Source organism: Camelus ferus, chromosome 8, assembly GCF_009834535.1.
Source record: "Camelus ferus isolate YT-003-E chromosome 8, BCGSAC_Cfer_1.0, whole genome shotgun sequence".
In the NCBI taxonomy this organism is placed as follows: domain Eukaryota; kingdom Metazoa; phylum Chordata; class Mammalia; order Artiodactyla; family Camelidae; genus Camelus; species Camelus ferus.
Genome location: NC_045703.1, coordinates 30,642,229 through 30,669,510, shown reverse-complemented (window position 1 = coordinate 30,669,510; position 27,282 = coordinate 30,642,229). Strand labels below are relative to the sequence as shown.

The 27,282-nt window shown below is 32.3% G+C and overlaps 1 protein-coding gene across 8 annotated transcripts in view; it reads left to right on the top strand.

Moving 5' to 3' along the window:
• The window catches only part of WASF1 (WASP family member 1), a 123,249-nt gene that overhangs the window by 92,989 nt on the left and 2,978 nt on the right, over positions 1-27,282 (top strand). For 5 of the 8 annotated variants that reach the window (XM_032484689.1, XM_032484688.1, XM_032484690.1 and 2 more), the window contains exons 2-7: positions 10,952-11,112; positions 17,674-17,808; positions 21,908-22,061; positions 23,144-23,288; positions 24,724-24,896; positions 26,510-26,689. In XM_032484689.1, the coding sequence (XP_032340580.1) occupies positions 10,980-11,112; positions 17,674-17,808; positions 21,908-22,061; positions 23,144-23,288; positions 24,724-24,896; positions 26,510-26,689 (920 nt within the window). In that variant the 5' untranslated portion in view covers positions 10,952-10,979. The remainder of the gene's footprint in view (positions 1-10,951; positions 11,113-17,673; positions 17,809-21,907; positions 22,062-23,143; positions 23,289-24,723; positions 24,897-26,509; positions 26,690-27,282) is intronic. The other 3 variants (XM_032484691.1, XM_032484692.1, XM_032484693.1) reach the window with 3 other exon arrangements.

Here is a 27,282-nt window from a genome sequence, read left to right as displayed (position 1 = left end):
ACCCTTTTATCTTCAGCACTTAGCATAGTGCTTGAGCCATTGATGTTCAATAGTTGGATGTCTAGATAATGGATGGATGGCAGTGTGTTAGGAGTGTCATTTTCATATAAAGTACGACATACTGATAGGTAATTATTGCTTTTAGAGATACTACTTTTTAATAGACTAAAGAACATTAAATCTTGTTTTTCAAATAATTTAATCTGTATTTGTGGTTTATATACCTAAAATTTCAAATTAACATCTCTTAAGCCTCTAAAAATAAACTTGAAGCAATATTATGCCTGTATGATTTATCTAAGTAAATTTCAGTAGTGGTTATATTAATTTAAAAGAAATACATATTTTCTTTGAGAGTAATGGAATCAGATTTGACTATACTGAATCTCATTTCCACTCTAGTTGTTTAACATTATTAATTGTTTCATTAGTGTCCAATTTTCTTTTTGAATCTAACAGTAATGTCAGTAATGGACTGCAATGTGTAACTTATTTATTTCTTTTTTGTTTTAGTATAGCAGTGTGTTCTTTTCAACCCTAGCCTATCAAAATTTAATACTTAGCTATCATGACTTGAGATGAAAGATATAATTTATTAATTTTTGGTAAAGATAGCACTCTTAGGTCAGATTCTTTAAGCAATGGCCGGAGCATCTCAAAACAATCAAATAACTATTGGTGTTCTGTATGATTAATAGTTCTTTAATCCTGTGAGTGCCTAGTTTGGCTTTGTCATCTCTTTGTTTGTAGAGTTTTAGAGATTCATGAGTAGTGAATAGTTTTAAAGTTTACCCCTCATAACAGGGGAAATTGGTTAATTTTATGTATCCCTAAGGAATACATAAAAATTACTTAATTTTCTTCTGTTATACATAATTAATCGACTTCTAGTCTTAAGAAAGTAGGACTTTTCTTAAGTATTTGTTCCCTCAGAAATTCTTTTTTTTTCTGTTTTCAGATTTTTAAAAATATTTTTATTGAAGTGTGATCAGTTTACAATGTTGTGTCAATTTTTAGTGTACAGCACAATACTTCAGTCATAGAGGAAAATACATGTATTTGTTTTCATATTCTTTTTCATCATAAGTTACTACAAGATATTGAATATGGTTCCCTGTGCTATACAGAAATTCTTAAAGTATTTAGAATACTGAAATTTGTTTTTAGTAGTCATTTTATTCTAATTTATTCTCTTAGGTTATATAATATAATCCTTTAGTTTGCACAGTGCTCTTAACTTAGCATAAGTTTTTCTTATTTAATATTGTCATTTTTAAAAATTCAGGAACACCTTTAAACAATCATAAATCAGTTGTTTCATTGTGAATATAAAGAATTAATCACCTGTCATAATGACATAATAAAATACTTTTAATTCTTAATTATTATGCTCTTTAACTCATAAAGCGATTATTAACTATAATTATTTTATGGCAGTTTTTTTTAAGCCGTTATTTTATTTTCCTTAGAATTGTTAACAAAAAGTCCTTTAAACACTTAAAAAAAATAAATTTTATGGGCTATTTTTGAGTTCTAAAAGTAAGAATTTAGATAATTTATCTTTCTGATTTCTGAAGTCATAAAATTACTATGATATCTGTCTGGTCTTGGGTTATTTTAACACTTTACATACTACTTTATTCTTTTGCACATATATGTGTGTGCGTGTATGTGTATATGATATGTATATAACATAATATATGTATAATATAAATGATCTATATGATCCATACTTTCTCTTGGGAGGATGAAACAAGCAAGCCTGTGATTCCACAATACAAATAGTAAGATGTTATTTTTCTCAAATGTACTCCTTTTCCATGCACATAGAAAAGAGCAACTCCTTAGAATCATAATTAAATAGTTGCTTTAGAAAGGTATGTATGTATCTCCTCTCCACTCACTAACCTGAAAAATTTTTTTTTGCCATCTTACAGTTAATGGTTTTGCTCTTTTCCCCTTCATTTATCATCAACTATTGAACATCTTTCATTTTTTAGATCTTGGAAACACAAGATGAGTAAGACATGATTTTTTTGCCCTCTAGGAGCTCTTGTTCAGGCATAGACATGTAAACCTAGAAGTGCAATGCAAAAGAGTATAACTGGTCATATTTGGATGGATGCATATGTGGGTCAAAGTTGAGGGCACCAAAGAGTAGATAGTTACATCTGCTTAGGGGACTGAATCCTGCTTCAGAATAGAGATAATGCTTGAGTCTGTCTTGAAGATTTATTCTCTGTAAGGATAAGGAAGGGAAAAGCATTCTAGACAGAGAACAGCATGAGAAAAGGCGGGACTATAAAACAGCAAAATATGTTCAGAATGATTAGCGCATAAAGTAGAAGAAATGTAGTGGTGAATGAGGCTATGAATAGGGAGAGGCCTGACAGGAAGGAACCATTGAAAGGTTTGTTTTCATAGGAGAATGACATTACCAGATTCAAAATGTTGATAATATTCTTAAAGCTGTGGTGGGAGTGGTGATATAGATGGCATGGCAGGAAGAAGTTGTAAGCCTCTAAGTCCAACCACGTGGGAGATGCCCAGGTTTGAATTAAAGCAGTAGAAGTTAGAATTTAAAAAGAAGGTTAGAATATGAGAGGTGTTTGTGAGATAGAATTAGTAAAGCTTTATCTCCTATTGGATATAGTCAGGAATTGTGGTGGTAGGAAAGAATTAAAGATGATGCCTAGATTTGAAGAGGAAATGTAATGAGTTAAGTTTCGGATGAACAAATGTGAAGGATGTTCAGAAACTTCCAAGTACAGAAGTACAAGAGACAGTTGCATATATACATCTGCAACTTGGGAGAGAGATTTAGAGTTAAGAATGTTTGAACTTTTCGGTAAATATGCACTGAACATTTTTTTATGTGCCAGTGGTGTACCAGGTATCCAGCATACTATGAGGAACAAAATACACGATACCTACTTTAAAACTAATAAAGGAGAGAAATAGAAATCAGTCATGAAGATATGTGATTACAAACTGAGACAAATGCTATACAGAAAAATTATAGGGTCCTATGAGAAATTTTTAACCGAAGGACCTGATCTAGTCTAGGGCTGGGGGATCAGGGAATGCTCTTATTTGAGCTGAAATCTTAAGAACAAATAGGTATAGGGAAAGGATGGAATGTGGCCTGGGTAGAGGGAACATCAGCATCATACGAATAAAGTAATGAAAGGTTGTCAAACTGAGTTAAAAATAGTAATAAATGAAAAAGAAACACCTAACTGTATACTATAAAGTGACATGTATAAAACATAGGGATAGGGATACAAGAAAGTTCAATGGAAAAGTATGGGAAAAGCTATCATATCATATGTCATTTAAGCAAAAGCTGTATTACTAGAGATAAAGAGAGAACTTTATAATAATAAATGTACTTAATAACAAAGTCTCAAAATATATAAATCATATGGAGAATTTGATAAATCTGTAATCACAGTGGAATATCTTAACACATCCCTCTGATAGAAGCAGAAGACTAAAAATCACTAAGACTATGGAAGATTTGGGCACAATTAACAAATCTAACTAGTGGACATATGTAGAACACTGTAACCACCGACCACAAAAATATACATTCTTTATGTATAATTGATTATGTGCTGGGCAATGTGAAGTGTAAATGCTTCATATTTCTTCTCGATTTTGGATTGTACCTCATGGCTCATGCCATAGGAAGGACCCTTGTTGGCCATGTTGGCTGGGAGCAGCCACCCTCTCTTCCTGGGGCTTTTAGCTCTAGTGGGAGACAGGAACTCACCTTTACTGAGGACTGACTACATTTTGAAGGACTGAAATAATACAAAGTGTATACTCTGACTATAATGTCATTAAGCTAGAAATTAGTAACAAAAAGGTAATCAGAAAGTCTCCATATGTTTGTTAATCAAAATAATATACTTCAGTGGTAGAATGCATGCTAAGCATGCACGAGGTCCTGGATTCAGTCCCCAGTGACTCCATTAAAAAACAACAATAAATAAACCTAATTACCTCTCCCCCCCAAAAAACCCAAGCAAAATAACACTTCTAAATAACCCATGGATCAAATAAAAATCACAGTACAAATTAGAAAATATTTTGCAGTGAACAATTACATATCAAAATTTGAGGGATACAGTTAAATATATGCTTAGAGGGAAGTTTATAGCTTTAAAACCATATGCTTGAAATGAAGCTGTATATCAGTGAGCATCTATGTCAAGAAATTTTTTTTAAAAACCATCATATGAAGCTAACAGAAAGCAGGAGGGAAATAAAAAATCAATAATGAAATTCAGTAGAGCCAAAAATTGGTTCTCTAAAAAGACTAATAAAACTGATAAAACTCTTTGTGATTTAAAAAAAATACCATGCAAAGTTTATCAATGTAATAAATTTAAAAATATATTTTATAATCTTATAATAAGAGAGGCATAAGGATAATTTGGTGTCAATAAATTTGAAAATTTAAATGAAGTAGATAAATTTCTAGAAAATGCAGCTTACCAAAGTTAGCAATAAAAGTAGAGAATTTCAAAAATTCTATGACAGTTAAAGAATTCATAATATTCGACCTTCCCACAAAGGAAACTTGAGGCTAAATTGTTTCATAGTTTAACTATACCAAACTTTTAAGGAAAAAATTATTCATATCTTATACAAATCCTTCCAAAGAATAGTGAAAGAGGAACATATCCCAACTTGTTTTATTAGGCCAGGATAAACTTAATACAAAGTGAACAAAAAATGTACATTAATGTACAAAAGGACATTACATGAAAGGAAGATAATGGACCAACTTCTTTCATGAACATAAGTGCAAAAGTTACTAAACGTAGTAATAAACCAGAACCAAATCCAGCAATATATTAAAAAAAAAATCTTCCTATTTTGAGGCCAGCTAATTAGCATCCTTAATTCCAACTGCTATCTTAATTTCCCTTTTCCATGTACTGTTACACAGTAACAAATTCTGGAGACTAGAACACAGATTACCTCAGAGTGCCATTATTCTGCCCTACCACATATATCTCAACGAAGCTAAGTTTGTTCCAAAGGTGCAAAGTTGCTTAACATAAAAGAAATCACAATGGAATATTACTCAGCCATAAAAAAGAATGAAATAATGCCATTTGCAGCAACATGGATGGACCTAGAAATTCTCATACTAAGTGACGTAAGTCTGAAAGTGAAAGACAAATACCATATGATATCACTTATATGTGGAATCTAAAAAATGACATAGATGAACTCATATACAAAACAGAAACAGATTCACAGACATAGAAAACAAACTTTGCTTACCAGGGGAAGAGGGATAAATTGGGAGTTTGGGATTTGCAGATACTAAGTACTATATATAAAATAGATAAAAAACAAGGTCCTACTATATAGCACAGGGAACTATATTCAATATCTTGTAGTAACCTATAATGAAAAAGAGTATGTGTGTGTGTAACTGAGTCACTATACTGTACACCAAAGACTAACACAACCTTGTAAATCAACTATACTTCAATGTTTTAAAAAAATCAGTCAGTGTAGTTCACCACATTAACAATAAAAGAAAGTCACATAACCATCATAATGTAGGAAAAATATTATAAAATCAGCATCATTATTTTAAAGAAATCTTAGCAAATTAGGAATACATAGGAATGCCCTTAATCTATTTTAAAATTGTCCACAAAACAAAGCAACAATAACAACAAAAACCCTACAGCAGGCATTTTGTGAAGTGTTGAAGACTTTCCCTTTTGGTTCAGGAAAAAAAGAACAGTACTCTTATTTCATGTTATATTAAAGATTCTAGCTAATGTGATAAGGAAAAAAAATTAAAAATAAATAAGTATTAGAAAGGAAGAGATAAACAATCATTATTCACATATAATAGATTGTATACCTTTTAAAAATCCAAAATAATTATAGATGGGTTATTAGAGATTAGGAAAGTCTCTGGATATGGGGTCAGTATTCAAAACTTAACTTAGTTTCTTCATATACAATAAAGAGAGAATAAAATATGCCATTTCCAATATTGTTAAAAATAATCATATACATACAAATGAATCTAACAAAGATGTATGATGTCTATTCTGAAAAATTATAGAACAGTATTAAGAAACATATTAAAAGCCACAAATAATTGGAGGGATACACTATGTTTGTGGATAGGAAGTTGCAGTGTTGTACAGGTATCAGTACTACCCAGTATGATCTATAGATTTAGTACAGTTCCTGTCAAATCCCAATGGGTGTGTTTGTGTGAGTGTAACTTGATAATCTGATTCTAAAATTCACATGGAAATACAAAGGGCCAAGAATAAACAGAACATCTTTGAAGAACAAGGTAGGAGAACTTGCCCTATTGGATATCAAAACTTACTGTAAAGTTCCATTAAGATTAGCTCTAGGTACAAACTAGTGGAATACTGTAGGGCCTCAAAATGGATTTAAAATACATAGAAATTTGTTTTATGACAAAAGTGCCACTGTAGAGCAGTAGGGAAAGAATAGTGTTTTCAGTGAATGGTGTTGAAATAATATAAGAAACACAACTGCTACCTCATACCATTCATAAAAATTAATTCCATGTCAATTATAGATTAGAAGTGCAAGGCAAAACAACAAAGCTAAGAGATAATATAAAAGGTTATATTTATGATCTTAGTGTAGAAAATGATTTAAAAATCTCTGCTTTAATACTAAACCTAAGAAAAACTGATAAATTTTACCACTTCCTCATAAAAGAAACACATCAAGAGAGTGAAATAGTAAATGACATGAGAAGATATTTGCATCTTATATGACCTTCAAAGGCTCATATCCAGTGTTCCTGTAAATCAACCCTAACACTACAAATGGTAAACAGAAGGTGAGCAAGAGCATTGAATAGGCACTTCACAAATGAGAAACATCCAAAAGATAAACACTTGGAGAGGGGCTTAAACTCTTAGTAACTGGGAAAAACACAAAACTTCAGTAAGTTATCACAATTTACTTACAAAATAGCTAGAAATTAAAAACTGACAGTGTCAAATGTTGTGAGGATGTGGAACAGCAGCTAAAAGGAATATACATTGATATAGTCGCTTTTGGAACATTTTGACATCATCATTCAAGCTGTATGTGTCCTTAACCTAGCTATTCTAAAGTACATTTCCAATAGAAGTGTGTACACTAAGACACCTGTACATGAATGTTCATGGTAGCATTATTCATAATAGCCTCAAAATGGAAACAACTCATGTACATATACTCAACATTAGAATGGGTAGACTATGGTGTAGTTATACAGTAGAGTTATCATACAGCATTGATAATGAACACTCTACAGTTACACAGAGCAACATGGATGAATGTTACAAATATAATGTTGACTGAAAAGGGCAAGACAGAATAATATATATCATATGGTTCTATTTACATAAACTTCAAACAGCAATCCAAACGAAACTATAGTGTTTAGAGTTACCTGCTTAAGGTGTGAAAGTATAAAGAAAAACAAAGAAATGGATGTATTGTAAGAGTCAGAATAATGGTTACCTTTGGGGAGGAATGAAGCAAGGGTGATTGGGGAGGAGACCAAAGTGGGAGGGTTCTGGGGTCCAGGCATTGTTTTATTCCTTAGGTTAGCTTGTGTAAATGTTTGCTTAAATCATTGAGTTGAACAATTTTGTGTACTTTTTTCTATGTGTTTCATATTGTATAGTTGTAAAAAGGTTTAAAAATAAAGAATGCTAAACGAACAGGTCAGAGGAGATGGATTTCATGCAAAAATTTGTTTTTAAAGAATGTTGAAGAAATAAATACACAGACCTATGGTCAATTAATTTTCGACAAAGGAGGCAAGAATATACAATGGAGAAAAGACAAGCAAGTGGTGTTGGGAAAACTGGATAGCAGCATGTAAATCAATGAAGTTAGAATACTCCCTCACTCCATACACAAAAATAAACTCAAAATGGCTTAAAGACTTAAATATAAGACAAGACACAATAAATCTCCTAGAACAGAACATAGGCAAAACATTCTCTGACATAAATCTTAGCAATGTTCTCCTAGGGCAGTCTACCCAGGCAATAGGAACAAGAACAAAAATAAACAGATGGGACCTAATTAAACTTATAAGCTTTTGCCTAGCAAAATAAACCATAAGCAAGACAAAACAGCAACCTACAGAATGAAAGAAAATACTTGCAAATGATGCGACTGACAAAGGCTTAATTTCCAGAATATATAAACAGCTCATACAATTTAATAACAAAAAAAAAAAACCCAATCCAAAAATGGACAGAAGACCTAAATGTTCTCCAGTGAAAACATATAAATAGCCAATATGCACACAAAAAAATGCTCAATATCACTAATTATCAGAGAAATGCAAATCAAAACTACAGTTAGGTTCCACCTCACACTAGTCAAATAGCCATCATTCAAAGTCCATGAACAATAAATGCTGGAGAGGGTGTCAAGAAAAGGGAACCCTCCTACACTGTTGATGGGAGTGTAGTTTGGTTCAGCCATTATGGAAAACAGTATGGAGATTCCTCAAAAAACTAAAAATACAACTACCATATGATCCAGCAATCCCACTTCTGAAGGGTATATATCTGGTGGGAACTCTAATTCGAAAAGATACATGCACTCTAATGTTCCTAGCAGTACTATTTACAGTAGCAAACACATGGAAGCAACCTGAATGTCCACTAACAGATGACTGGTTAAAGAAGTTGTGTTATATTTATACAATAGAATACTACTTGGCCATAAAAAGAATAAAATAATGCCATTTGCAGCAACATGTGTGGACCTAGAGATTGTCATTCTAAGTAAGCCAGAAAGAGAAAGAAAAATACCACATGCTATCACTCATATGTGAAATCTAAAAAAAAAAAAGAAAAAAAGGACATTATGAACTCATGTACAAAACAGAAACAGATTCGCAGACATAGTAAACAGTCTTAGGGTTACCAGGGAAAGAGGGTGGGAAGGGATAAATTTGTGAGTTTGAGGTTTACAAATATTAGCAATTATATATAAAAATAGATTTTTTTAAAAAGTTTCTTTTGTATAGCACAGGGAACTATATTCAATATCTTGTAATAACCTTTAATGAAAATGAATATGAAAACAAATAGATGTATGTATATGCATGACTGAGACATTGTGCTGTACACCAGAAATTGACACATTGTAACTGTACTTCAATTAAAAAAAAAAGAAAAAGAATGTTGATATAGTAATACCTAAATGCAATTAGATTTATCCAAAACTTTCCATTTGGTAGTGATTAAAGTTCAGTAAATAATAAATGCCTTCCTTCAGTAACCATTGTTTACTACTAGGTAAGTATAAGCAGTCCTTACTTTGTATAGTAGTGTGGGACCAAAAAAATGACCATACAAACTAAAAGTGTATAAAACGATCTTAATAATCAATGGGAAAAATTACAGTTCTAGAATCTTTAAAAAATTTTGTCAGAACATTAAAAACTTTCCTTTGTTATGAATGTATGGGGAAATGTAAAAAGAAGTAAAACTAATATTAATTTAGGACAATGTAATATGAAACATTAGAAATAATTAGAATTACAGCGCTTTATTTCTTTGTAAAAAACTTACCAAGAGTAGTTTAACAGTGCTTTGCCTTCCCTTGTGTAACTTAGAAAAACAGCTAGCAGAGTGAGCATCTTTTTCTATGCCTTGGCAAATTGTCTTACTCTTTTCTACTAAACTTAGATCAGCTTCCAACATTTTATCCTTTGCACTTTGAATGTCCTGAAATATCTTTGAGAATTCCTGTATTGTGACTTCTTCTTTTTTGCTGTTGTCACTTCTTCTGGGACATACACTGTTTTGTCACAACCACTTTCCTCATTTATGACAATATTTGCACCTTCACTAAATTACTCTGACGGTGTATGTAGTGTCTTTCAAACAGTGGCAGTGGCATCATTCCTGCAATCAGCTCTTTCTTCTGCTACTCCACTTACATTCAATTTGAATTTCACTCCAGTGTTACCATTTTTCCTTTCTTTGCCACACTTTTCTCTTTGTTGGTCCATTCCCTCTTTCAGTTACCATTTTGTAAAATTTCATGAGTTTATCACTGAGAGGCAAAAAAGTAAACCAACTACATGCTTTGCTGTCTGTAGGCAAATTGAATAACAGATGAAGTAACCTATCACCAACAGACTTTGAAAAGAAGTGACATGACCGGACTGGTCACTGATCATGACATGCATCTCCTGTTAACATAGTAATTTGTGAACTGAAGTGCCAACAAAGGAGTTTGTACTTATGTAGTTGTTTACAGTTAGTATACTGTGGTGAGTAAAATTGGAACCATGTAGTTAGGGGACTGTGGTATTATTTGATTAAATTGTGGAATCTGAAATTTGTGTATATGGGAAGCCTGGGAAATGAGGACTCACTGTAATTCAAAGAAGGTTGAACTGTTTCATGAATTAAATAAAACATTTGATTGATTTTGATGAGATTGAGGATGTAGGGCTTCTTGGACTATTTGATTTCTGAGCTGTTGAATACCTGATACATTTTATGTGGAAATGTAAATTTGATACTATTCTTTCAGCTTCTTTAATCCTCTTAGGTGCTTCCGTAGTGAGGACCTGTCATACTCTCTAGAACAAAATCCCTAGCTATAATAAGTAAAAACAATGATTTTAGGAGAATAATAGCAATGGTGATTATGAATTCACCATGAAGCAACTGACATTCAAAGTAAGTTTTTTTTTAATTTTATATAATGTTGATGTTCTAATAATTGAAGATGAAAGAAGGTTAACAAATCAGTTTTGATTCATTTAGTCAAGTGACTCCATTTTCACCATCTTCATACTGACAAATATTTTATTATTAAATGTGAAAGATAAGTTCTTTCTCTGTGTTGGTTGAAACTGAAAAATGTTAATTTATTTGATTTTCTACAGGTGAACTGGCATAGAGGTTGATCTCAAGATGCCATTAGTGAAAAGAAACATCGATCCAAGGCACTTGTGCCACACAGCTCTGCCTAGAGGAATTAAGAATGAACTGGAATGTGTAACCAATATTTCCTTGGCAAATATAATTAGACAACTAAGTAGCCTAAGTAAGTATTTTTGTATCAATTAAAAATATTACAAACCAGAATGTTACACTTTAGGATATTAAATGGGGGGGGGGATATTTAATGAGAAGAGTACAAAATAATCTTGAAAAACGTATTCATTTTAAGTAAAATTAATGAGTTTTAGAATCATTTCTTCTTCCCCTGTGTGTTTCTTATGGGAAAGGAAAATAAGGACAGAATCATTAGGAACAGAATCGCATGATGGATAAAAAAACTACTGAGATTGTCTTTAAAGTATGATTTGATCTATGAAAGGTTGAGCTAGAGTTGTACTTTTACTTGCTTGTTATTGCTGTTTATGTTTTTAGAAACTTCCAACTATTTGTGATTTGGGATACTAGTATCTCTTTATATGTATCTTATTAACCTAGGGAAATATTTTTATATTATCAAATACCTAAAAATGAAAGATTTGAGGTAGTAACTAACTAGTCAGAGGATTAATTTAGTCAAATGACATTAGGCCATTAGGCCATTAGGATATCAGTCAAGAGTCTGATTTGCAGCATGTTGTGAAAGTAGTAAGTGAACCTGGCTGCTGGCAGACAGAAGGTAAGCAGGTTGGTCAGATAATAAAGGCCAATGGAAGGGGCAGTTTACGGGAGGAGGAGAGACAGGCAGTGTGTTTCCATTATTACAGAACAGAGCTACTAGGTTAAGAAAGTGAATAAATTATTTCCCATTTAGTCTAAATTTAATGTTACAAAAATTTTTAGATATTCAGTTTATCTTTTGAATTGAAGGATTAGCTTTTTATTAGACATTTATATTTCAGTTTAAAGATGAAACAAGGTGTTCTTGGCCTAGATATCTTGTCTAAGTAGTCCTAGATTTATCAGCTATACCCACCCACCCCCGCAGATTGTCCTGATAAGCAGAATGGCTCCTCTTTTCTTTTCCTTTTAACTTTTGTCCTTTCTTTTTATAGTTTGAGTACTTAGCACAAGATAAAAAAAAAGGTTGTTAACCTGATTTGTTTCAAGTGAGAGCATTTGGACATATACATGTAAAAAGTTATATTTGAATGGTTTTTGTGAGAGCACTAAATTCTACATTGCCTTTGAAATAATTGTAAGATTAAATTAGAAGACTGTTTTGTTGACTTTAAGTATACTCCTTGTCCCTTTTGGTGATTTTTTTTTTTCAGGTTAGTTATTGCCAGTGAATCACTAACATTATATTGTTTACTTGTTTCTTCCTTGGGAAATTCAATATAGAATGTGCTTTTGACACAAGTCAAAAGAAAAGTTCTAGAAAGTGTATTAATATATGATTAATCATATTGTTTAAAGTCATTTGCTAGCACTAATTGGTTTTAAAGATCTGTTAGATATTAATAATGTAACATAATTTCATATAAAATTTATGTATAGTACATGTACATGGGTACATTAGTGTGTTAATATTAAAACACACGTTAAGAGCATAGAAATAACATTAATAAATTTGGTTAAATATTTCTTTAAAGTAAAACGAATATTGGATCTAGTATAGGCATCTTGTTTTAGGTATATTTTCAATATAGAATTTAGAATTAATGTAATGATTAAGGTTGTCGATTATGCAGTACTAATCCATTTCTTACATAACCTAGAGATGAAAATTTAAGGAATTTTCCAGTCTGGTATAGTCCATGTAATCAACATCTGTCAGCAAGCACATGATCATGTTGTAGCCAAACTCTTAAAACAGAAATACAGAAATACATTGTAAACAATAAAACTAGGTTTTGGGTGCTTCAGACTTGGAATCAGAGGCTATATAGGTATTTTCTAAGCAGTTGGTAGAGATTCAAAAAAAGAAAGAGAAAAAGCATAAAATATTGTAGCAAGGGGCAACGATAGTTTACCACCCTAGAATTAAGCTCTCTGGCAGCTTTCCCACTTGACATAGTTGAGAACCTGGAATTAAATTTAAAAGGCCTTTAGATAGCCAGAATAAACAAGCCCAAGCACTAAAGACTATGCATGTAAAATGACCAGTTGATTCCTCTCCAAGCTTGCTTTCTTTTACTTTGATAGTTCTGACAGGTTTGATAATGTGGTTTCCAAACGTTTATGCTTCAGAGCATTAAAAAAGAAGATATGGGGGTAGATAACAGAAGCAGGCATTACTGAAGGCAACCAAGAGAGGTAATTTATAGCAAAAAGAAGTGACATAAGGGAAAAAGCAACATAAAAACTGGAAAGAGGCCATTTAATGTAAAAGCAAATATTCTTATGCATTCAAGGCTGTCATTTCTCGTAATCAGTTAAATTATGTTTAATTTTTATTTGAGAAGACGGAAAAGCTGAGAGTAGATTTTACATCAGTTCCCGTTCAAAATAGTTAAAATAATAGTTAATGCATTAAATAATATCTGACTTAGAAAACTTGGCTATTCAAAACGGTTCTGGGTAATTGAGATTTTCACTTTGGCACTATTCCTAGGATCAGCAGTGCTACAGAACACAGTAGTGAAGGTCAGCTCCAGGGCTTAGCATGGCTTAGGGGTGGACATCATCCTGACCTCTTCCTTGCAAAAAATATACATCCTAGTTCAGTATTTTTCCTAGTAGAACACAATTCTGTTTTATAATAGATATTTACTGAAAACCTAGGCTTCTCTTTATTTAAATTTTTTCTGCTATACCGAAAAAAATTTCCTATGTTATTACTTTCTTATTTAGCAACCATTGGGACTCTTAACTACCTGAGAGATCTTTTACCATTTTTCTCTTCCCAAGGCTTTTATTCTGTTGAATAGTCAGTTCATGCTGCCAAGATGAGCTGATAGAACCTACTTCTTGTTCTCAATCATAGAAAATTTGACAGATAGATAGCAAAATGGATGGGTAGGAGAGCAGATAAATAGATTGGCTTGATAAGACTAATCTGATATAAATAATGGACAGGTAACACTGAATAATTTTCTGTGTGATAAAGGTACGTTTCTTGTCCAAAAAGAGCATACCACATTTAATTGAGGAGTCTAATATGATGAATACTGAAACCAGCTGAGTTTCAAGCAATGTGAGCATGTATATAATTAAAACCATGAGTTTTAGATTAAAGGAACTGAGAAAAGAGAGGTGAACATAGGTGAAGTTATTAGAGGAAATTTGCTAAATGAAATGTGAATTGAATTGGGCCTTTAAGGAACAAAAGAACTTGGAAAATGGAGAGGAATGAGGGAGGAAGGCATTTTAACTTGCACAAAGAAGTAGACAAATGAATGGGGGCAAAAATAAATATATGAGGAGGATAAGAGGGATAAATGATACTGGAAAAATATGGTGGAACTTGATTATGGAAGACAATGTTAGATGAGAGGATTTAGACCTTAACATCAGAGATAATGAGACATCAGATTCTTGAGTAGAGACATAGTATAATAAATGTAAGGTTAAGGTTACTTGGAATTCAGATACATACACAGTCAGTTTTACATTACAACTTAATTCCTTTTATCTCTCTCAGGGAGGGAAGGAGGAGGTAGATTTAGAAACTAAGAATAGATGTGATGAAAAGAGATGGGGTGTTAATTCACTGAAGTGTTTTGGCACTTAAACCTGAGGTGAGAAAAGCGTAGACTCTTTTTTTTAAAAAAGATCTGTTAAAACAAACAAACAAAACCTATGGGCCCTCTTTCCAGAAAAATGCAAATACATTAAAAAAGCTGCATATAATTTCAGGTGGTATACAGACTATAAGTTAAACAGCCATGTATTAAACTAAGTTCTTTTAGGGATGGAATTACCTCTTCTAGATCTCTGTATCCCAAGTACTTGATGAATAAATGAATAGCTTTATACTTGCCTTTTCTTCCACTTGGGATGCTTCCCTTATCTGCCAGAGAAACCCTGTGTCTCTGAAAGTGTCTCTAATAACGTCCAACACCCAAAAGTTAGATGCTTCTTTCTCTGTGCTCTGCGGCTCTTAGCTCATTTTATAGTAAGAGCTGCCTGTTGTTGAATTCCTGTCCCGCATCAGGTACTCTACTAGCTCCCATCGCCCCCCGTCCCGCCTTTTTTGTTTCCTTTTCTTATAACTTCTTTTTTTTTAATAAAAAAACTTTTCCCCTAACAGAGGCACTGGGGATTGAACCCAGGGCCTTGTGCACGCCAAGTGTGCGCTCTACCACTGAGCTTTATCCCCACACCCTGTAACTTCTTTTTGAAGGAGATATTTTTATTCCTATTTTACAGGTAAGGAAATTGATGCCAAGGCCTCAAAGTGAATGGAACAAAGTTTTGGACTTATTTATTAAATTGGTTTTCATGTTTATTTAAATGTCTGTTTCTTCTCCCTCTGCTCAAAACTCATCAGTGGCTGAGACCTTCTTCCAATCATTTTTATATCTCCAGGGTCTGGTACATTGTCTCAGTCATTTTGATTTTAAGAATATATGTGAGTGAATGAATATGTAAAAATTATCCTTTTTCTCTTAATTTATTATAGAGAGATTAAAGGTCTGATTTTTTTCCTAAAGATTATAAAATCTTCTAGGACAGGAATTTTATACTTTACTTTTTGGTGACTTCAGTAGGAAATACATCTGGCACAGGGTGAGCCCTCAGTAAATGTTTGTTGATTTAACTGATAATATATTGAAGTGCTTTGAAAAAAAAGACAACATTGTTCAAATGTAAACTGGTGAGATTAATGAATTCATTCTGTAAGTATTTAGTACTCTGTTATAGGAACTGTCTCTGTAGCACTTACTGTTGAGCTACATTTTACCTTCACAATATCCTTGAGTCTAAAATGTCTTGATTTAGGAATACTATCAATTTTTTTTTCAAAGGTACAAGTAGTAATTGACTCATCTTTGTATTGGAGTATTTATTTCTTTATATGTTCTAAATACACTTGAAATTTTAAAATTATAGGTCATCTAAAACTCCCTGGCTTATTTATTAGATAGAAATTTCTATTTCTCCTTTTAGAATGTGATTATTTTGGCTTATTCCTTTCAGTAATGGAAATTTACTTGACTGGAGAAACAAGTGATTTTAGATTTATGTTGACTTTTAAGAAATAGAATGAGAAAATGTAAAATATCTCTCATAAATTTTCAGAATTTTGAGATAGATCACCTACTAGGTCTATGAAGAATCTTGGATTCTGCCACTTGGCCTAAAATACAGTTCTAGTGTAGAATCTATTTATGAATGTGATTGGGATTAAGAGATGTGTTATTTGTGTGTACTTTTACATTGTAACCTCTAACCCTCATCGGGTGGATAGATAGGGATAAAGCAAGAGAGGTATTTCCAATTTTTAAATTGAGTTATAGTCAGTTTACAGTGTTGTATCAATTTCTGGTGTACAGCACAATTCTTCAGTCATACATGAATATACATATATTCATTTTCATACTCTTTTTCGCCATGAGCTACTACAAGATCTTGAATATATTTCCCCGTGCTGTACAGTATAAACTTGTTTATCTGTTTTATATGTATCAGTCAGTATCTGCAAATCTCAAGTTCCCAGTTTATCCCTTCCCACCCCCCTTCCCCCTGGCAACCACAAGTCTGTATTCTATGTCTGTGAATCTGTTTCTGTTTTATATATAAGTTCATTTGTCTTTTTTTTTTTAGATTCCACATATGAACGGTATCATATGGTATTTCCTTTTTCTTTCTGGCTTACTTCACTTAGAATGACATTCTCCAGGGACATGCATGTTGCTGCATATGGCATTATGTTATCATTTTTTTATGGCTGAGTTGTATTCCATTGTATAAATATACCACATCTTCTTTATCCAGTCATCTGTTGATGGACATTTAGATTGTTTCCATGTCTTGGCTATTGTGAATAGTGCTGCTATGAACATTTGAGTGCAGGTGTCTTTTTGAATTAGGGTTCCTTCTGGATATATGCCCAGGAGTGGGATTGCTGGGTCATATGGTAAGTCTATTCCTAGTCTTTTGAGGAATATCCATACTGTTTTCCACAATGGCTGGACCAAACTGCATTCCTACCAACAGTTTAAGAGGGTTCCCTTTTCTCCACAGCCTCTCCAGCATGTATCATTTGTGGACTTTTGAATGATGGCCATTGACTCGTGTGAAGTGATACCTCATTGTAGTTTTGATTTGCATTTCTCTGATAATTAGTGATACTGAGCATTTTTTCATGTGTCTATTGGTCATTCGTATGTCTTCATTGGAGAATTGCTTGTTTAGGTCTTCTGCCCATTTTTGGATTGGGTTGTTTGTTTTTTTCTTATTAAGTCATATGAGCTATTTATATATTCTAGAAATCAAGCCCTTGTCAGTTTCTCTTTTGCAAATATTTTGAATATTTCCATTTTAGACACTAGTCACCTACCAGAAAGTGGTAAAGCTAGTATTTAAAACCATGTTTCCCAGAATTTGTGTTTTTTTTCCCACTTTATCACAATTGGGTTACTTTAGGCTAGGGTTTAAAGTTTAAACTAATTTCAAATAAATGCCAAATTCATTAGTCAGCATTTTTCAAAGGTTGAATTGTTTGATGTTTATCTCCGATCACATTAAATTTTATGGTATGTATTTCATTTCTGCTTAGGTAAATATGCTGAAGATATATTTGGAGAATTATTCAATGAAGCACATAGTTTTTCCTTCAGAGTTAATTCATTACAAGAACGTGTGGACCGGTTATCTGTTAGTGTTACACAGCTTGATCCTAAAGAAGAAGAATGTAAGTTTATTGATATTATATTTTCTTTCACATGTATATTTTAGGTTAGGTGGAATGCGTGATATATATTTAAGAACAATATTAAACATGAATTTATTAAAAAGTAATAACTGGGAGAAATGTACTTTAATTCATCAAAGAAGTAAGTGCATACACTCACACACAAGAAAAACATGAATTTACTACAAATCTTTTTTACCCACGACCTTTGTTGTACATGTTGTAATAGATCAGTGGATTATCTATAAATGCCATTAGCATGAATTTTCTGGGTTTTCTACTCTTTTTTCCCTTTTTTTACCTCTTCTTTTTGTATAATAAATAGCTCTTCATGTTTTGACATAAATTTTTTTTTAGGCAGGCTTTTCTTCCATTTTCTTTCTCATTTCTTTTCTTCCTTATAATTTATTTATATACTTTCGTCTTAGAAATAAAAATATTTGAAAATTACCTGAAATTCTTAGGTTTGATTCTGTAAAAATGCAATTCCTTTTAACATGCTTTTGTGTGTGCATATTGCTAAATTGCTAAAATCTGATCTGGTTATTTAAATGTTACTTCCCATTTTAAAGGATCATTTCCAAAAAAACCAAAAAACAAAATGCCAGTATGTAGGACAAAAATTTTCTATACTGAGATATAAAGCTAGGGATATCAGGTTAAGAAAACTACATTACAGGCTAAAATAATGGTAGAAACTTTAGTGGTGAAACATTTCTTGCCTTGATAGAATACATTGACCAATCATATTTCTCAAATGCCTCTTTCTGTTTTTCTTTTAACCAAAAGAAATGAAACTACTAAGAACATAATCTACCCTAGAGGATTATTTAATGTGAATCTCTTATAATCCTCTCTTCAAAATATTTTTTGTAGAATAATATTTTTTAAATGCAAGTTATATAATAGATCTAAACTTGAACAATAAGACTATTAAAGGTTATCACTAGAAAAAGCAAAGGAAGAATATAATGATTGATGTTTTAGTAATGGCATGAACTTCTTCTGACATAACTAATTTAATACATGAATAAGGAGAGGTAATTTACTATGCTATGTTTCTACTGCATCCAAAGATGGAAAGTTATATAGATCTGGATATGAGAAAAAACCAAGACAGTACTTAAAAAAAAAATCAAACAGCTTTCTTGAGATATATTTCATACACCCTACAATTAATTAACTCATCTAAGGTTAAAGTGTACAGTTCAGTGGTTTTTAGTCTTTTCACAGAGTTGTGCATCTATCACCACAATCAGTTTCTGGAAAATTTTCACCCTCCTCCCAAAAACCCTTTATCATAGCAGTCACTTCCCATCCGCCCTTCTCCCTAGCCTCTAGTAATCACTAACCTACTTTCTTTCTCTATGAATTTGCCTATTCTGGACATTTCATATAAATAGAAACATACAATATATGGTCTTTTGTGATTGGCTTCTTTCACTTCTTAGCATAATGTTTTCAACATTGGTTCATTTTGTAGAATGTATTGGCATTTCCCTGATGACTAAAGATGTTGAGCATCTTTTCATGCCTTATAAGCCACTTAAGTGACAAGTCACTCGGCAGGAAAATGGTGGAGCTAAGATTTGAAACCAGGGTTTAAATGACTTACTGGCCATTTTTGAATCTTCTTTGGAGAAATGTCTGTTCATATCCTTTTCCCATTTTTTATTTGGATTATTTTTCTTTTTATTGTTGAGTTAAAAGAATTCTATATATAGTCTGAATCCAAGTCCCAAATCTTATGATTTGCAAAGATTTTCTCACATTCTGTGGGTGATATCCTTTAAAACGTTTATGTATATTAGTTACACCTCGTGAAATTCTTGAAATCATTGCTAATGTTAAAAAAATATTTTATGGCTATATGTTCAAGTATGTCATTTACATCCAAAATTTCTTTTTTAAATAACTTAAACATTTCAGTTATAAGTACATTTCATATAATAATATAGAAATACATAGGCAGTTCTTTTATGTAACAGAAATAAAAATTAACATTTACTTTCAAAACGCTTTCAAAATTTTAACATATTTTAGCATTCTCATTAAAATTGAAAATGAAACAAATAAATAACTTAAGATGCGTTTAAGTGTTAAAAAATTCTTAATGGGCCAGGAAAGGAAAATTGTTCCATTTCCTTTAAAATTATGTGGAGCACTGGGGAGAAATTCAGAACCTAAAAGTTGAACTACTTAATTTGAAATTGTTTTGGGGAAGTTGGATAGAGGAATTTTCAAAGTTATTTAACCTAGATTTTTTAACTCAGTGAAAGTTTAAGCAAAGTAACATTATAAGTACAATTACAGAGTGTAATATCAGTATTTGGGGTTTTTTAATTACCATTAAATAGTAAGTAACAATGAGAACTACCAATATAATTTAGAAAGTGTAAAAAACTGAATTTTTAAACAAAGACCTGTGCAATTATATTTAATTCAATTATGTTTACAAACATGTGCTGACTTACTGTTTTGTTATAATACTAAGTAATATCAAATGTCATTGTTGGCAGCTGTCACAGTGGTCTGTTGACAAATTAGAGAAATGACAAATGAGAGTTGAAGATAGAAAAATGCTTACTAATTTACATGTTTTTTATATCCTTTTCTAAGGACGTTTTGGAAGATTAAACACTAGGTTTCATACTTATGGTTAATAAGGAGGAGTAAGAGAGTGGCAAGAATTGATCCATTTTGATTGCAGAAAACTGAGGCCACTTCTGACATGAGCCAGGGGAACAGTGTGTGGTATTGTGGCAAAAGGATTAGCTTCAAAGGCAGACAGATCTAAGTTTTCTGTTCTGACTCTACCACTTATTAACCATTTTACCTTGGGCCAGTTATATAATGTTTTCTATTTTCTTCTGTTTAAAAATGAAATAATTCCTATCTCATTAAATTGTTGTAAGATAAGTAAAAATTAGTGAAAGCTTCTAGCACTATAGTATGTACTCATTAAATATCCTTCATACTACTCTTTAGTGATGGTAGGAGAAAAACTTTTTTCCTTCTCTGAATTTTATTATGGTGTTTTTAAGTGTGTTACAAGTCAGGTAGCAGTAGAATTGCTGGAAATGCAGTCATTGTATGGCTATTGCATTGCCAGCCTCATTGCTCCATTTATTTCATAAATCCAAACTTTCATGTTGAGTGAGTTTTATTTGTGAGGATGAAAGAGATATTATTTTAGGGAGAAAAATAATTTAAGAATTTTTATGATTATTTAGTACTGACCTTTCTATGATATAAAGTATCTATACTTAAGCTATATTAAATATGTAAGAAATCACCTAATTTTTTAATATCAGGAACTCACTCTAAGAGTTAAGAATCTAGTATTTTGGTACATTTCTTATTTTAACATGCTTCACCGTCCAAAAGAAAATGAGTAAATGAAGTTATTTTAAACCCTCATATATATATGATGGGGCTGTGCTAGTTACTGAAGACACTAAAGTACAAGATAGTCTCAGTCTTCAAGAGCTTAGTTAAGGAGAGGTCCTTATAAAGATAAAAGATAAGTGAAATAAACAATAATACAGATTGCCGGGTACTTGAAAATTTCATTTTCTTTACAGTAAGTTTGTTTTAACTTTATAGTACATTTATCATATTTATAGTCTCCTAGCATAGAGGGCAATAGTGTGTTTAGCCCACTGACATGCCACTGATAATTTAATTCCTTCGGTGTTATTGATATAAGCTAAATGAAATTAATAAAGGGAGATGAAAAGAAAATTATAGAAAAAAAGAAGAGAAGAATGTAGGTTGGTGGGAGCTGGGGATGGCAAGTAGAGAAAAGAGAAAGATGTATTTGATGGGAAATGTAGGATACGCTTCAGGTGTCATTAGAACCTTTTGAGCCTCAGAAATCAAAAGCTGCATTAAAACCCATCTGATTGGGAAAATAAAGCACAAATTGATTTGGGATACAATGATAGAGCATTAAAAATATGGTTCCTGATTCATAAGCCACTACAGTCAGAACCTTCTGATCCATGCTGACTTTTAAATAAAGACAGTATATGAATTTGCCCTTATGTTAAATCATCTTAGTAAATAAAACAAAATACATTTTGGATTTTTATTTTAGTGTCTTTGCAAGATATAACAATGAGAAAAGCTTTCCGAAGTTCTACAATTCAAGATCAGCAGCTTTTCGACCGCAAGACTTTGCCTATCCCATTACAGGAGACATATGATGTTTGTGAACAGCCTCCACCTCTCAATATACTCACTCCTTACAGGTCAGTAGGCTAATAAATACAAAGGCCAGTTATTTATCTCAGACTTCAGATTGAAACAGGTAGTAGTGTACCTTTAAATGCTAAATCCCCAAACATTTTTTATATCACTGGACTCCTGACCAATGCATAGGGCCCTCTTTGTCCACCACCTTTAGAAAACCTTTGCTTTATTCACTAGGTAAGTTCCCAAGGTTCTGGTATACAAAAGACAAGACTTATTCAAAGGAGTTGTTTTAACAAGTATTTTTTTAAAAAGCCAATGGCAAATATTAATATGAAGGGAAAAGAAGTTGTTATTGTCTTTTTAATTTAATTTCTAATTGGATAGAATGAAAAAAATAAAGAATTCAAAATCCCACCACATTAATAAAATAAATACTGTTTTTTCTTGTTCTTGTCCACTCTTGATCTATATGCATTAAATTTTTGTATAATGAATATGTAGTATCTCTTTAAAAATTTTTTTATCATTAAAAAAATCTGGAGTTATTAAGCCTTTCTTTGGAGTCTTTCACATGAATTGTTAAATGGGTCATTTAAGAGGTATAATACATATCCTGGATAAAATGGTATTTGGATAGTTATTTGAAACTATCTGTCAGTAGGCAAGTGATTGGATGTAACTTACTACTAGAATGTCTATTCGATGATATTTTTTGGATTTCGTAAGATGATTAGTAAATGAGAGTATTGGCAGACACCCTGTATAATTTCTCTATTCTAAATGATGTTATTATCCTTTCAGGCTTTTATCTTTGGCAGAATCATTTGTAATTATTGGCATTTCCCACAGGACTTCTAGAAAACATGGTATTCAGTAGAAGTTAGGGATGAAAATTGTCCAGCTGTACTTTAAATTATTAACACTAACTCTGAAAAACTTTTGGTTTTCCATTTTCCTTAGTTTCCTGTCTGATTTGTGAGTTCTGTTGGTGCCTATTCTGATTTATTTTGTCAGTATTTTTACACATGCTGTATTTTGTTAATGTAGGAGGAAAAAAAACTGTAGTAAAATTATTTCAATTCTGATTGTCTCTTTAAGTCTTACTAATGTATGTTTTAATTGATATTTTATATTTCAGAGATGATGGTAAAGAAGGTTTGAAGTTTTATACCAATCCTTCATATTTCTTTGATCTATGGAAAGAAAAAATGTTACAAGATACAGAGGATAAGAGGAAGGAAAAGAGGAAGCAGAAGGTATTACAAGAAATTCAAAAAATTGAAGTTAGTTTTCACATATTTCTGTTTTGTTGTATATATGGAACTTTGTAAATGCTGTACTTTGACAGTTTTGTTTGGTCCATATGGTCAAATACACAGAAAGATCGCAGTCTAATGGGGAGCAAATAAGCACTTAGGTTATTATAACATGGTGTGATAAGTATGCTAGCAGAGGTATGCATGGAGGGTTTGGGTGGCACAAAATAGCACCTGCTCTAAACAGAAGACAGGGACACTTCAACAAAGCTTATAATGAATCTTGAAGAACAAATAGGAATTAAGTGGATCAGGGAAGAGACAGGCATTCTGTTAAAACGAAGCAAAGGAATATTGTGCAGATATTGGTAAAGTAGATTAAGTTAATGTTTTCTTACCATAGAGCATATCCTAAATGTTCTGGAAAGGTTATTACATTCTCACTAAATTCCTATCATCTGTCTGCTCTGCTGTCATTTCTGCTTTCTAATAAAATTCACTTGGATATGTTTTATTCCATGTTAATGATAACTAGAAATACAGAAGGAGAAGACAAAGTTGGATGTAGGCAGAATTATGGAGGAGGCAGCATCTGTCTTTATAATCCCTCTGTTTCTCCTGTAGCTATCTCTTCTCTCTCCGCTCTTCTCCACAATGCCTACATGTCATTATTTTCTGCACTAGACAGTGTACCAGTGTTCTAGCCAGAGTTTGCAAACTGGTGACTGGTAGCCCAGACTAAGCCAGCAAGCAGTGTTTTGTTTGACAAACACAGTGGTTTTAAAATTTTTATTTGGAATGCCTTAGATGGACATACCAGTCTAGTTCACTGCAGGCCTTATCTTATACCTGACTCTTTTTATTCATGTTACTTGCTTGGCCTCTTTGGAATTTGACTTGTTACACCTACCCTAGACCTTTCTATGCTTTTTCTTTCACAGTTTGCATCATTTTTTTCAAATACCCTATTTTCTATTGAATGATACAGTTATTATGGTTTAACTGGGTAATTGGATTTTTTTTCTAATGTATTGGCTACATAATTAATTGTCAGATTAACATAACCTTAGTAAATTTTCACCTTTTGGCTAGAGGTAGACAGTTACCATTAATGATAGAAATTTCACTCATTGTAGCAAAAACTGATAGATGTGGGAGCAAAGTTGCATCTTTTTTCATCTGACAGGACTTTCTAACATAAAGTTTTATTATTTAGGCATACTATTTTTATCTGCTGTATCAATTCCAATTGGAGGTTCAAAAACATGAGAAATTGTGATTACAAGCAAACTAGCTAACTTAGCTCTGAATGCACAAATGAATTGTCTCTGTTACTTTTACTGTATTATGATAACATTGTCTTTTTCAATATTGATGTTAAAATTCTATTTTGATTATTATAACCTCTTTTTTAAAATGTAGCATTTCAGCATTTGGCTTTGTTTCAATACATCTGTTATAGCAGAAAAATCTAGATCGTCCTCATGAACCAGAAAAAGTGCCAAGAGCACCTCATGACAGGCGGAGAGAATGGCAGAAGCTGGCCCAAGGTCCAGAGCTGGCTGAAGATGATGCTAATCTCTTACATAAGCATATTGAAGTTGCTAATGGCCCAGCCTCTCATTTTGAAACAAGGTTTCTTTTCTTTTGTTTGTTTTTTTAACAAAATTAATGGTAAAACACTGACTTTATTTCTAATACCTGTAGCTCTAAGTCTTAGGTCCTGAACTGTTGAATTGACAGACTCTAGTGTATAAATATTGAGTTGATTTTGAAACCCTGACCACTGTTTCCCTATTGAAGTCTGATCTTGGGCAGGTCGTTTTCATACTTGGACTTTAGTTTTGTCATCTGTAGGAAGAAGTGGTTGGAGTAGATGACCTTCAGGGTTGTTTTAGCTTTCATGTGAAGTCTCAACTCCCTCTCAATAGTTCAGGCAGAGTCGGCTAGAATTTCGTAATACAGTAACAAGGTCTGGAGGTGTTTTGTTTTGTTTTGTTTGAAGTACTATTGATTCACTATATATAAAATAGGAGTTGAAAAGGGGCTATATTTTGTTCCTTTTTCTTTCTCCTGACTTCCTTTCTATGCCACATCTCCCACTCAGATATGTCAGAACTTTCAAACAAAATTACTCATCCTCTTTTGCAGAAATATACAGTAGGTCCTGTTTCTTTTTGAGTAGCCAGGGGCCCCATCTAACTAACATGCTACACTAAGAAACATATTAGCATCTCTCTGTGAAGAAATTTACTTACAGTTGATTATAGTTATTATTATATATTTTATAATTACTGATTGAATGGAAAAGAACTTTAAGATTTTCTTTTGAATAGTACGTGTAAATTATTAGGCCATTAAGTATAAAATATCTTGGCCTATTTTAGGAGTAATATGCAAGATACTATCTATATGCAGTACTAAAAGAAGGAGACCGAAAGAATTGATTTTTTTTAAATTACTAATTTCTAGACAAACATTTCTACTGCTGTTAAATGATTAAGGTATTTAGCTGACCTAATAGTGTAAATATAGTACTTTCTGATTTGCTTTGTGTACATCTTTTAAATCCATCTTTGTCCCTAGCATACACTACAGTCAGTAAATGTTTATGTCTTGCTCAGTGTATCTAAGATTTCGCTTATATCTGACTGAAGTTTTGTGTTATTATTTACTCAGCTATTTTCTGAGTACCCTAGCACCTTAGAAATCAGGAAAAAGACAAAAACAATGTAGTTAGCCATCTCTGTGCTACTGGTATCAGGGAGGCCTTTCTCCCTTAGGTACAAGACATTTGGAAGTCATTTAGGTTTAAGAGAGCAACAGGATATCCTGGTAGTAAAAAATTCCAGTTTTCATATTCTAGCTTTTTGTCATTGGCATCTTTTTGTAAAGAAAAAAATTAAATAGAGGCAGACAACTTTGAACAAATTTGCTAAAAGTTCATTTTTTCTTATTTATAAGCTTATATATGTAATACTCTTCACCCTTGTGAATTGAATTCATTTTATACTATAAAATAATGAAATAACTGAAGGCCATTGTAATAACCTGAATCAGCAAGGAAAGTGCGTTGTGAGCAGCAGTCTGTGTTTTAAAAGCAGGATGAATGTAATAAATTTCTGAAAGAAGTTTCTTAAAAGTAGTTAAAATATTGGCATTCAAAGGATAAACCTTAAATATCTCATAAAGAACGCTTCACCAATAATTCAAGAAAAATACACTGATATTATATATATATTTTTTAGACCTCAGACATATGTGGATCATATGGATGGATCTTACTCACTTTCTGCCTTGCCATTTAGTCAGATGAGTGAACTTCTGACTAGAGCTGAGGAAAGAGTCTTAGTCAGACCACATGAACCACCTCCACCTCCACCAATGCATGCAACAGGAGATATGAAACCCATACCCACCTGTATCAGGTATGTCGGGACAAGGACATGATGTTTTCTCTCAGGGGTTGGTAACCTTTTTCTTTAAAGGCCCATATAGTAAATATTTCAGGCTTTGTGGGTGTGTGGTTTCTGTCACAACCACTTAACTCTGCCATTGTTGCATGAAAGCAGCTATGTACATAAATCTGCATTTCTACAAAACTTTATTTACAAAAACCCGAGTGGGTCAGATTTGGCCTTTGGGGCATAATTTGCCAGCCTCTGACAAGAGCTGACATTCTCTTGGGAAAATTTAGTTAATGAGAATTTAAAGATTAAAGTGTCTTTCATTTTATTATAGTTTTCTGTATCAAGCACATGATGTGCAATATATGAATAAAAATTAAGAATTTTTGGAATGTGGTTAGGGACTAAGAAATGGGAACCAAGGATGTGATTATAAATGTTAAATTTGATATTAGGGGAAATATTCTAAGAATTTGAGGGAGAATAGATAATTGCTGCTAATAATCTTCCAGTAAAGCTATTTTGAAGTTTAATTTTGTCCATTGTTATCCACTTTGCAATTTTTTAAAATAGAGAAACAGAGATCAGTATTACAATTTTCAGTTTAAAAAATC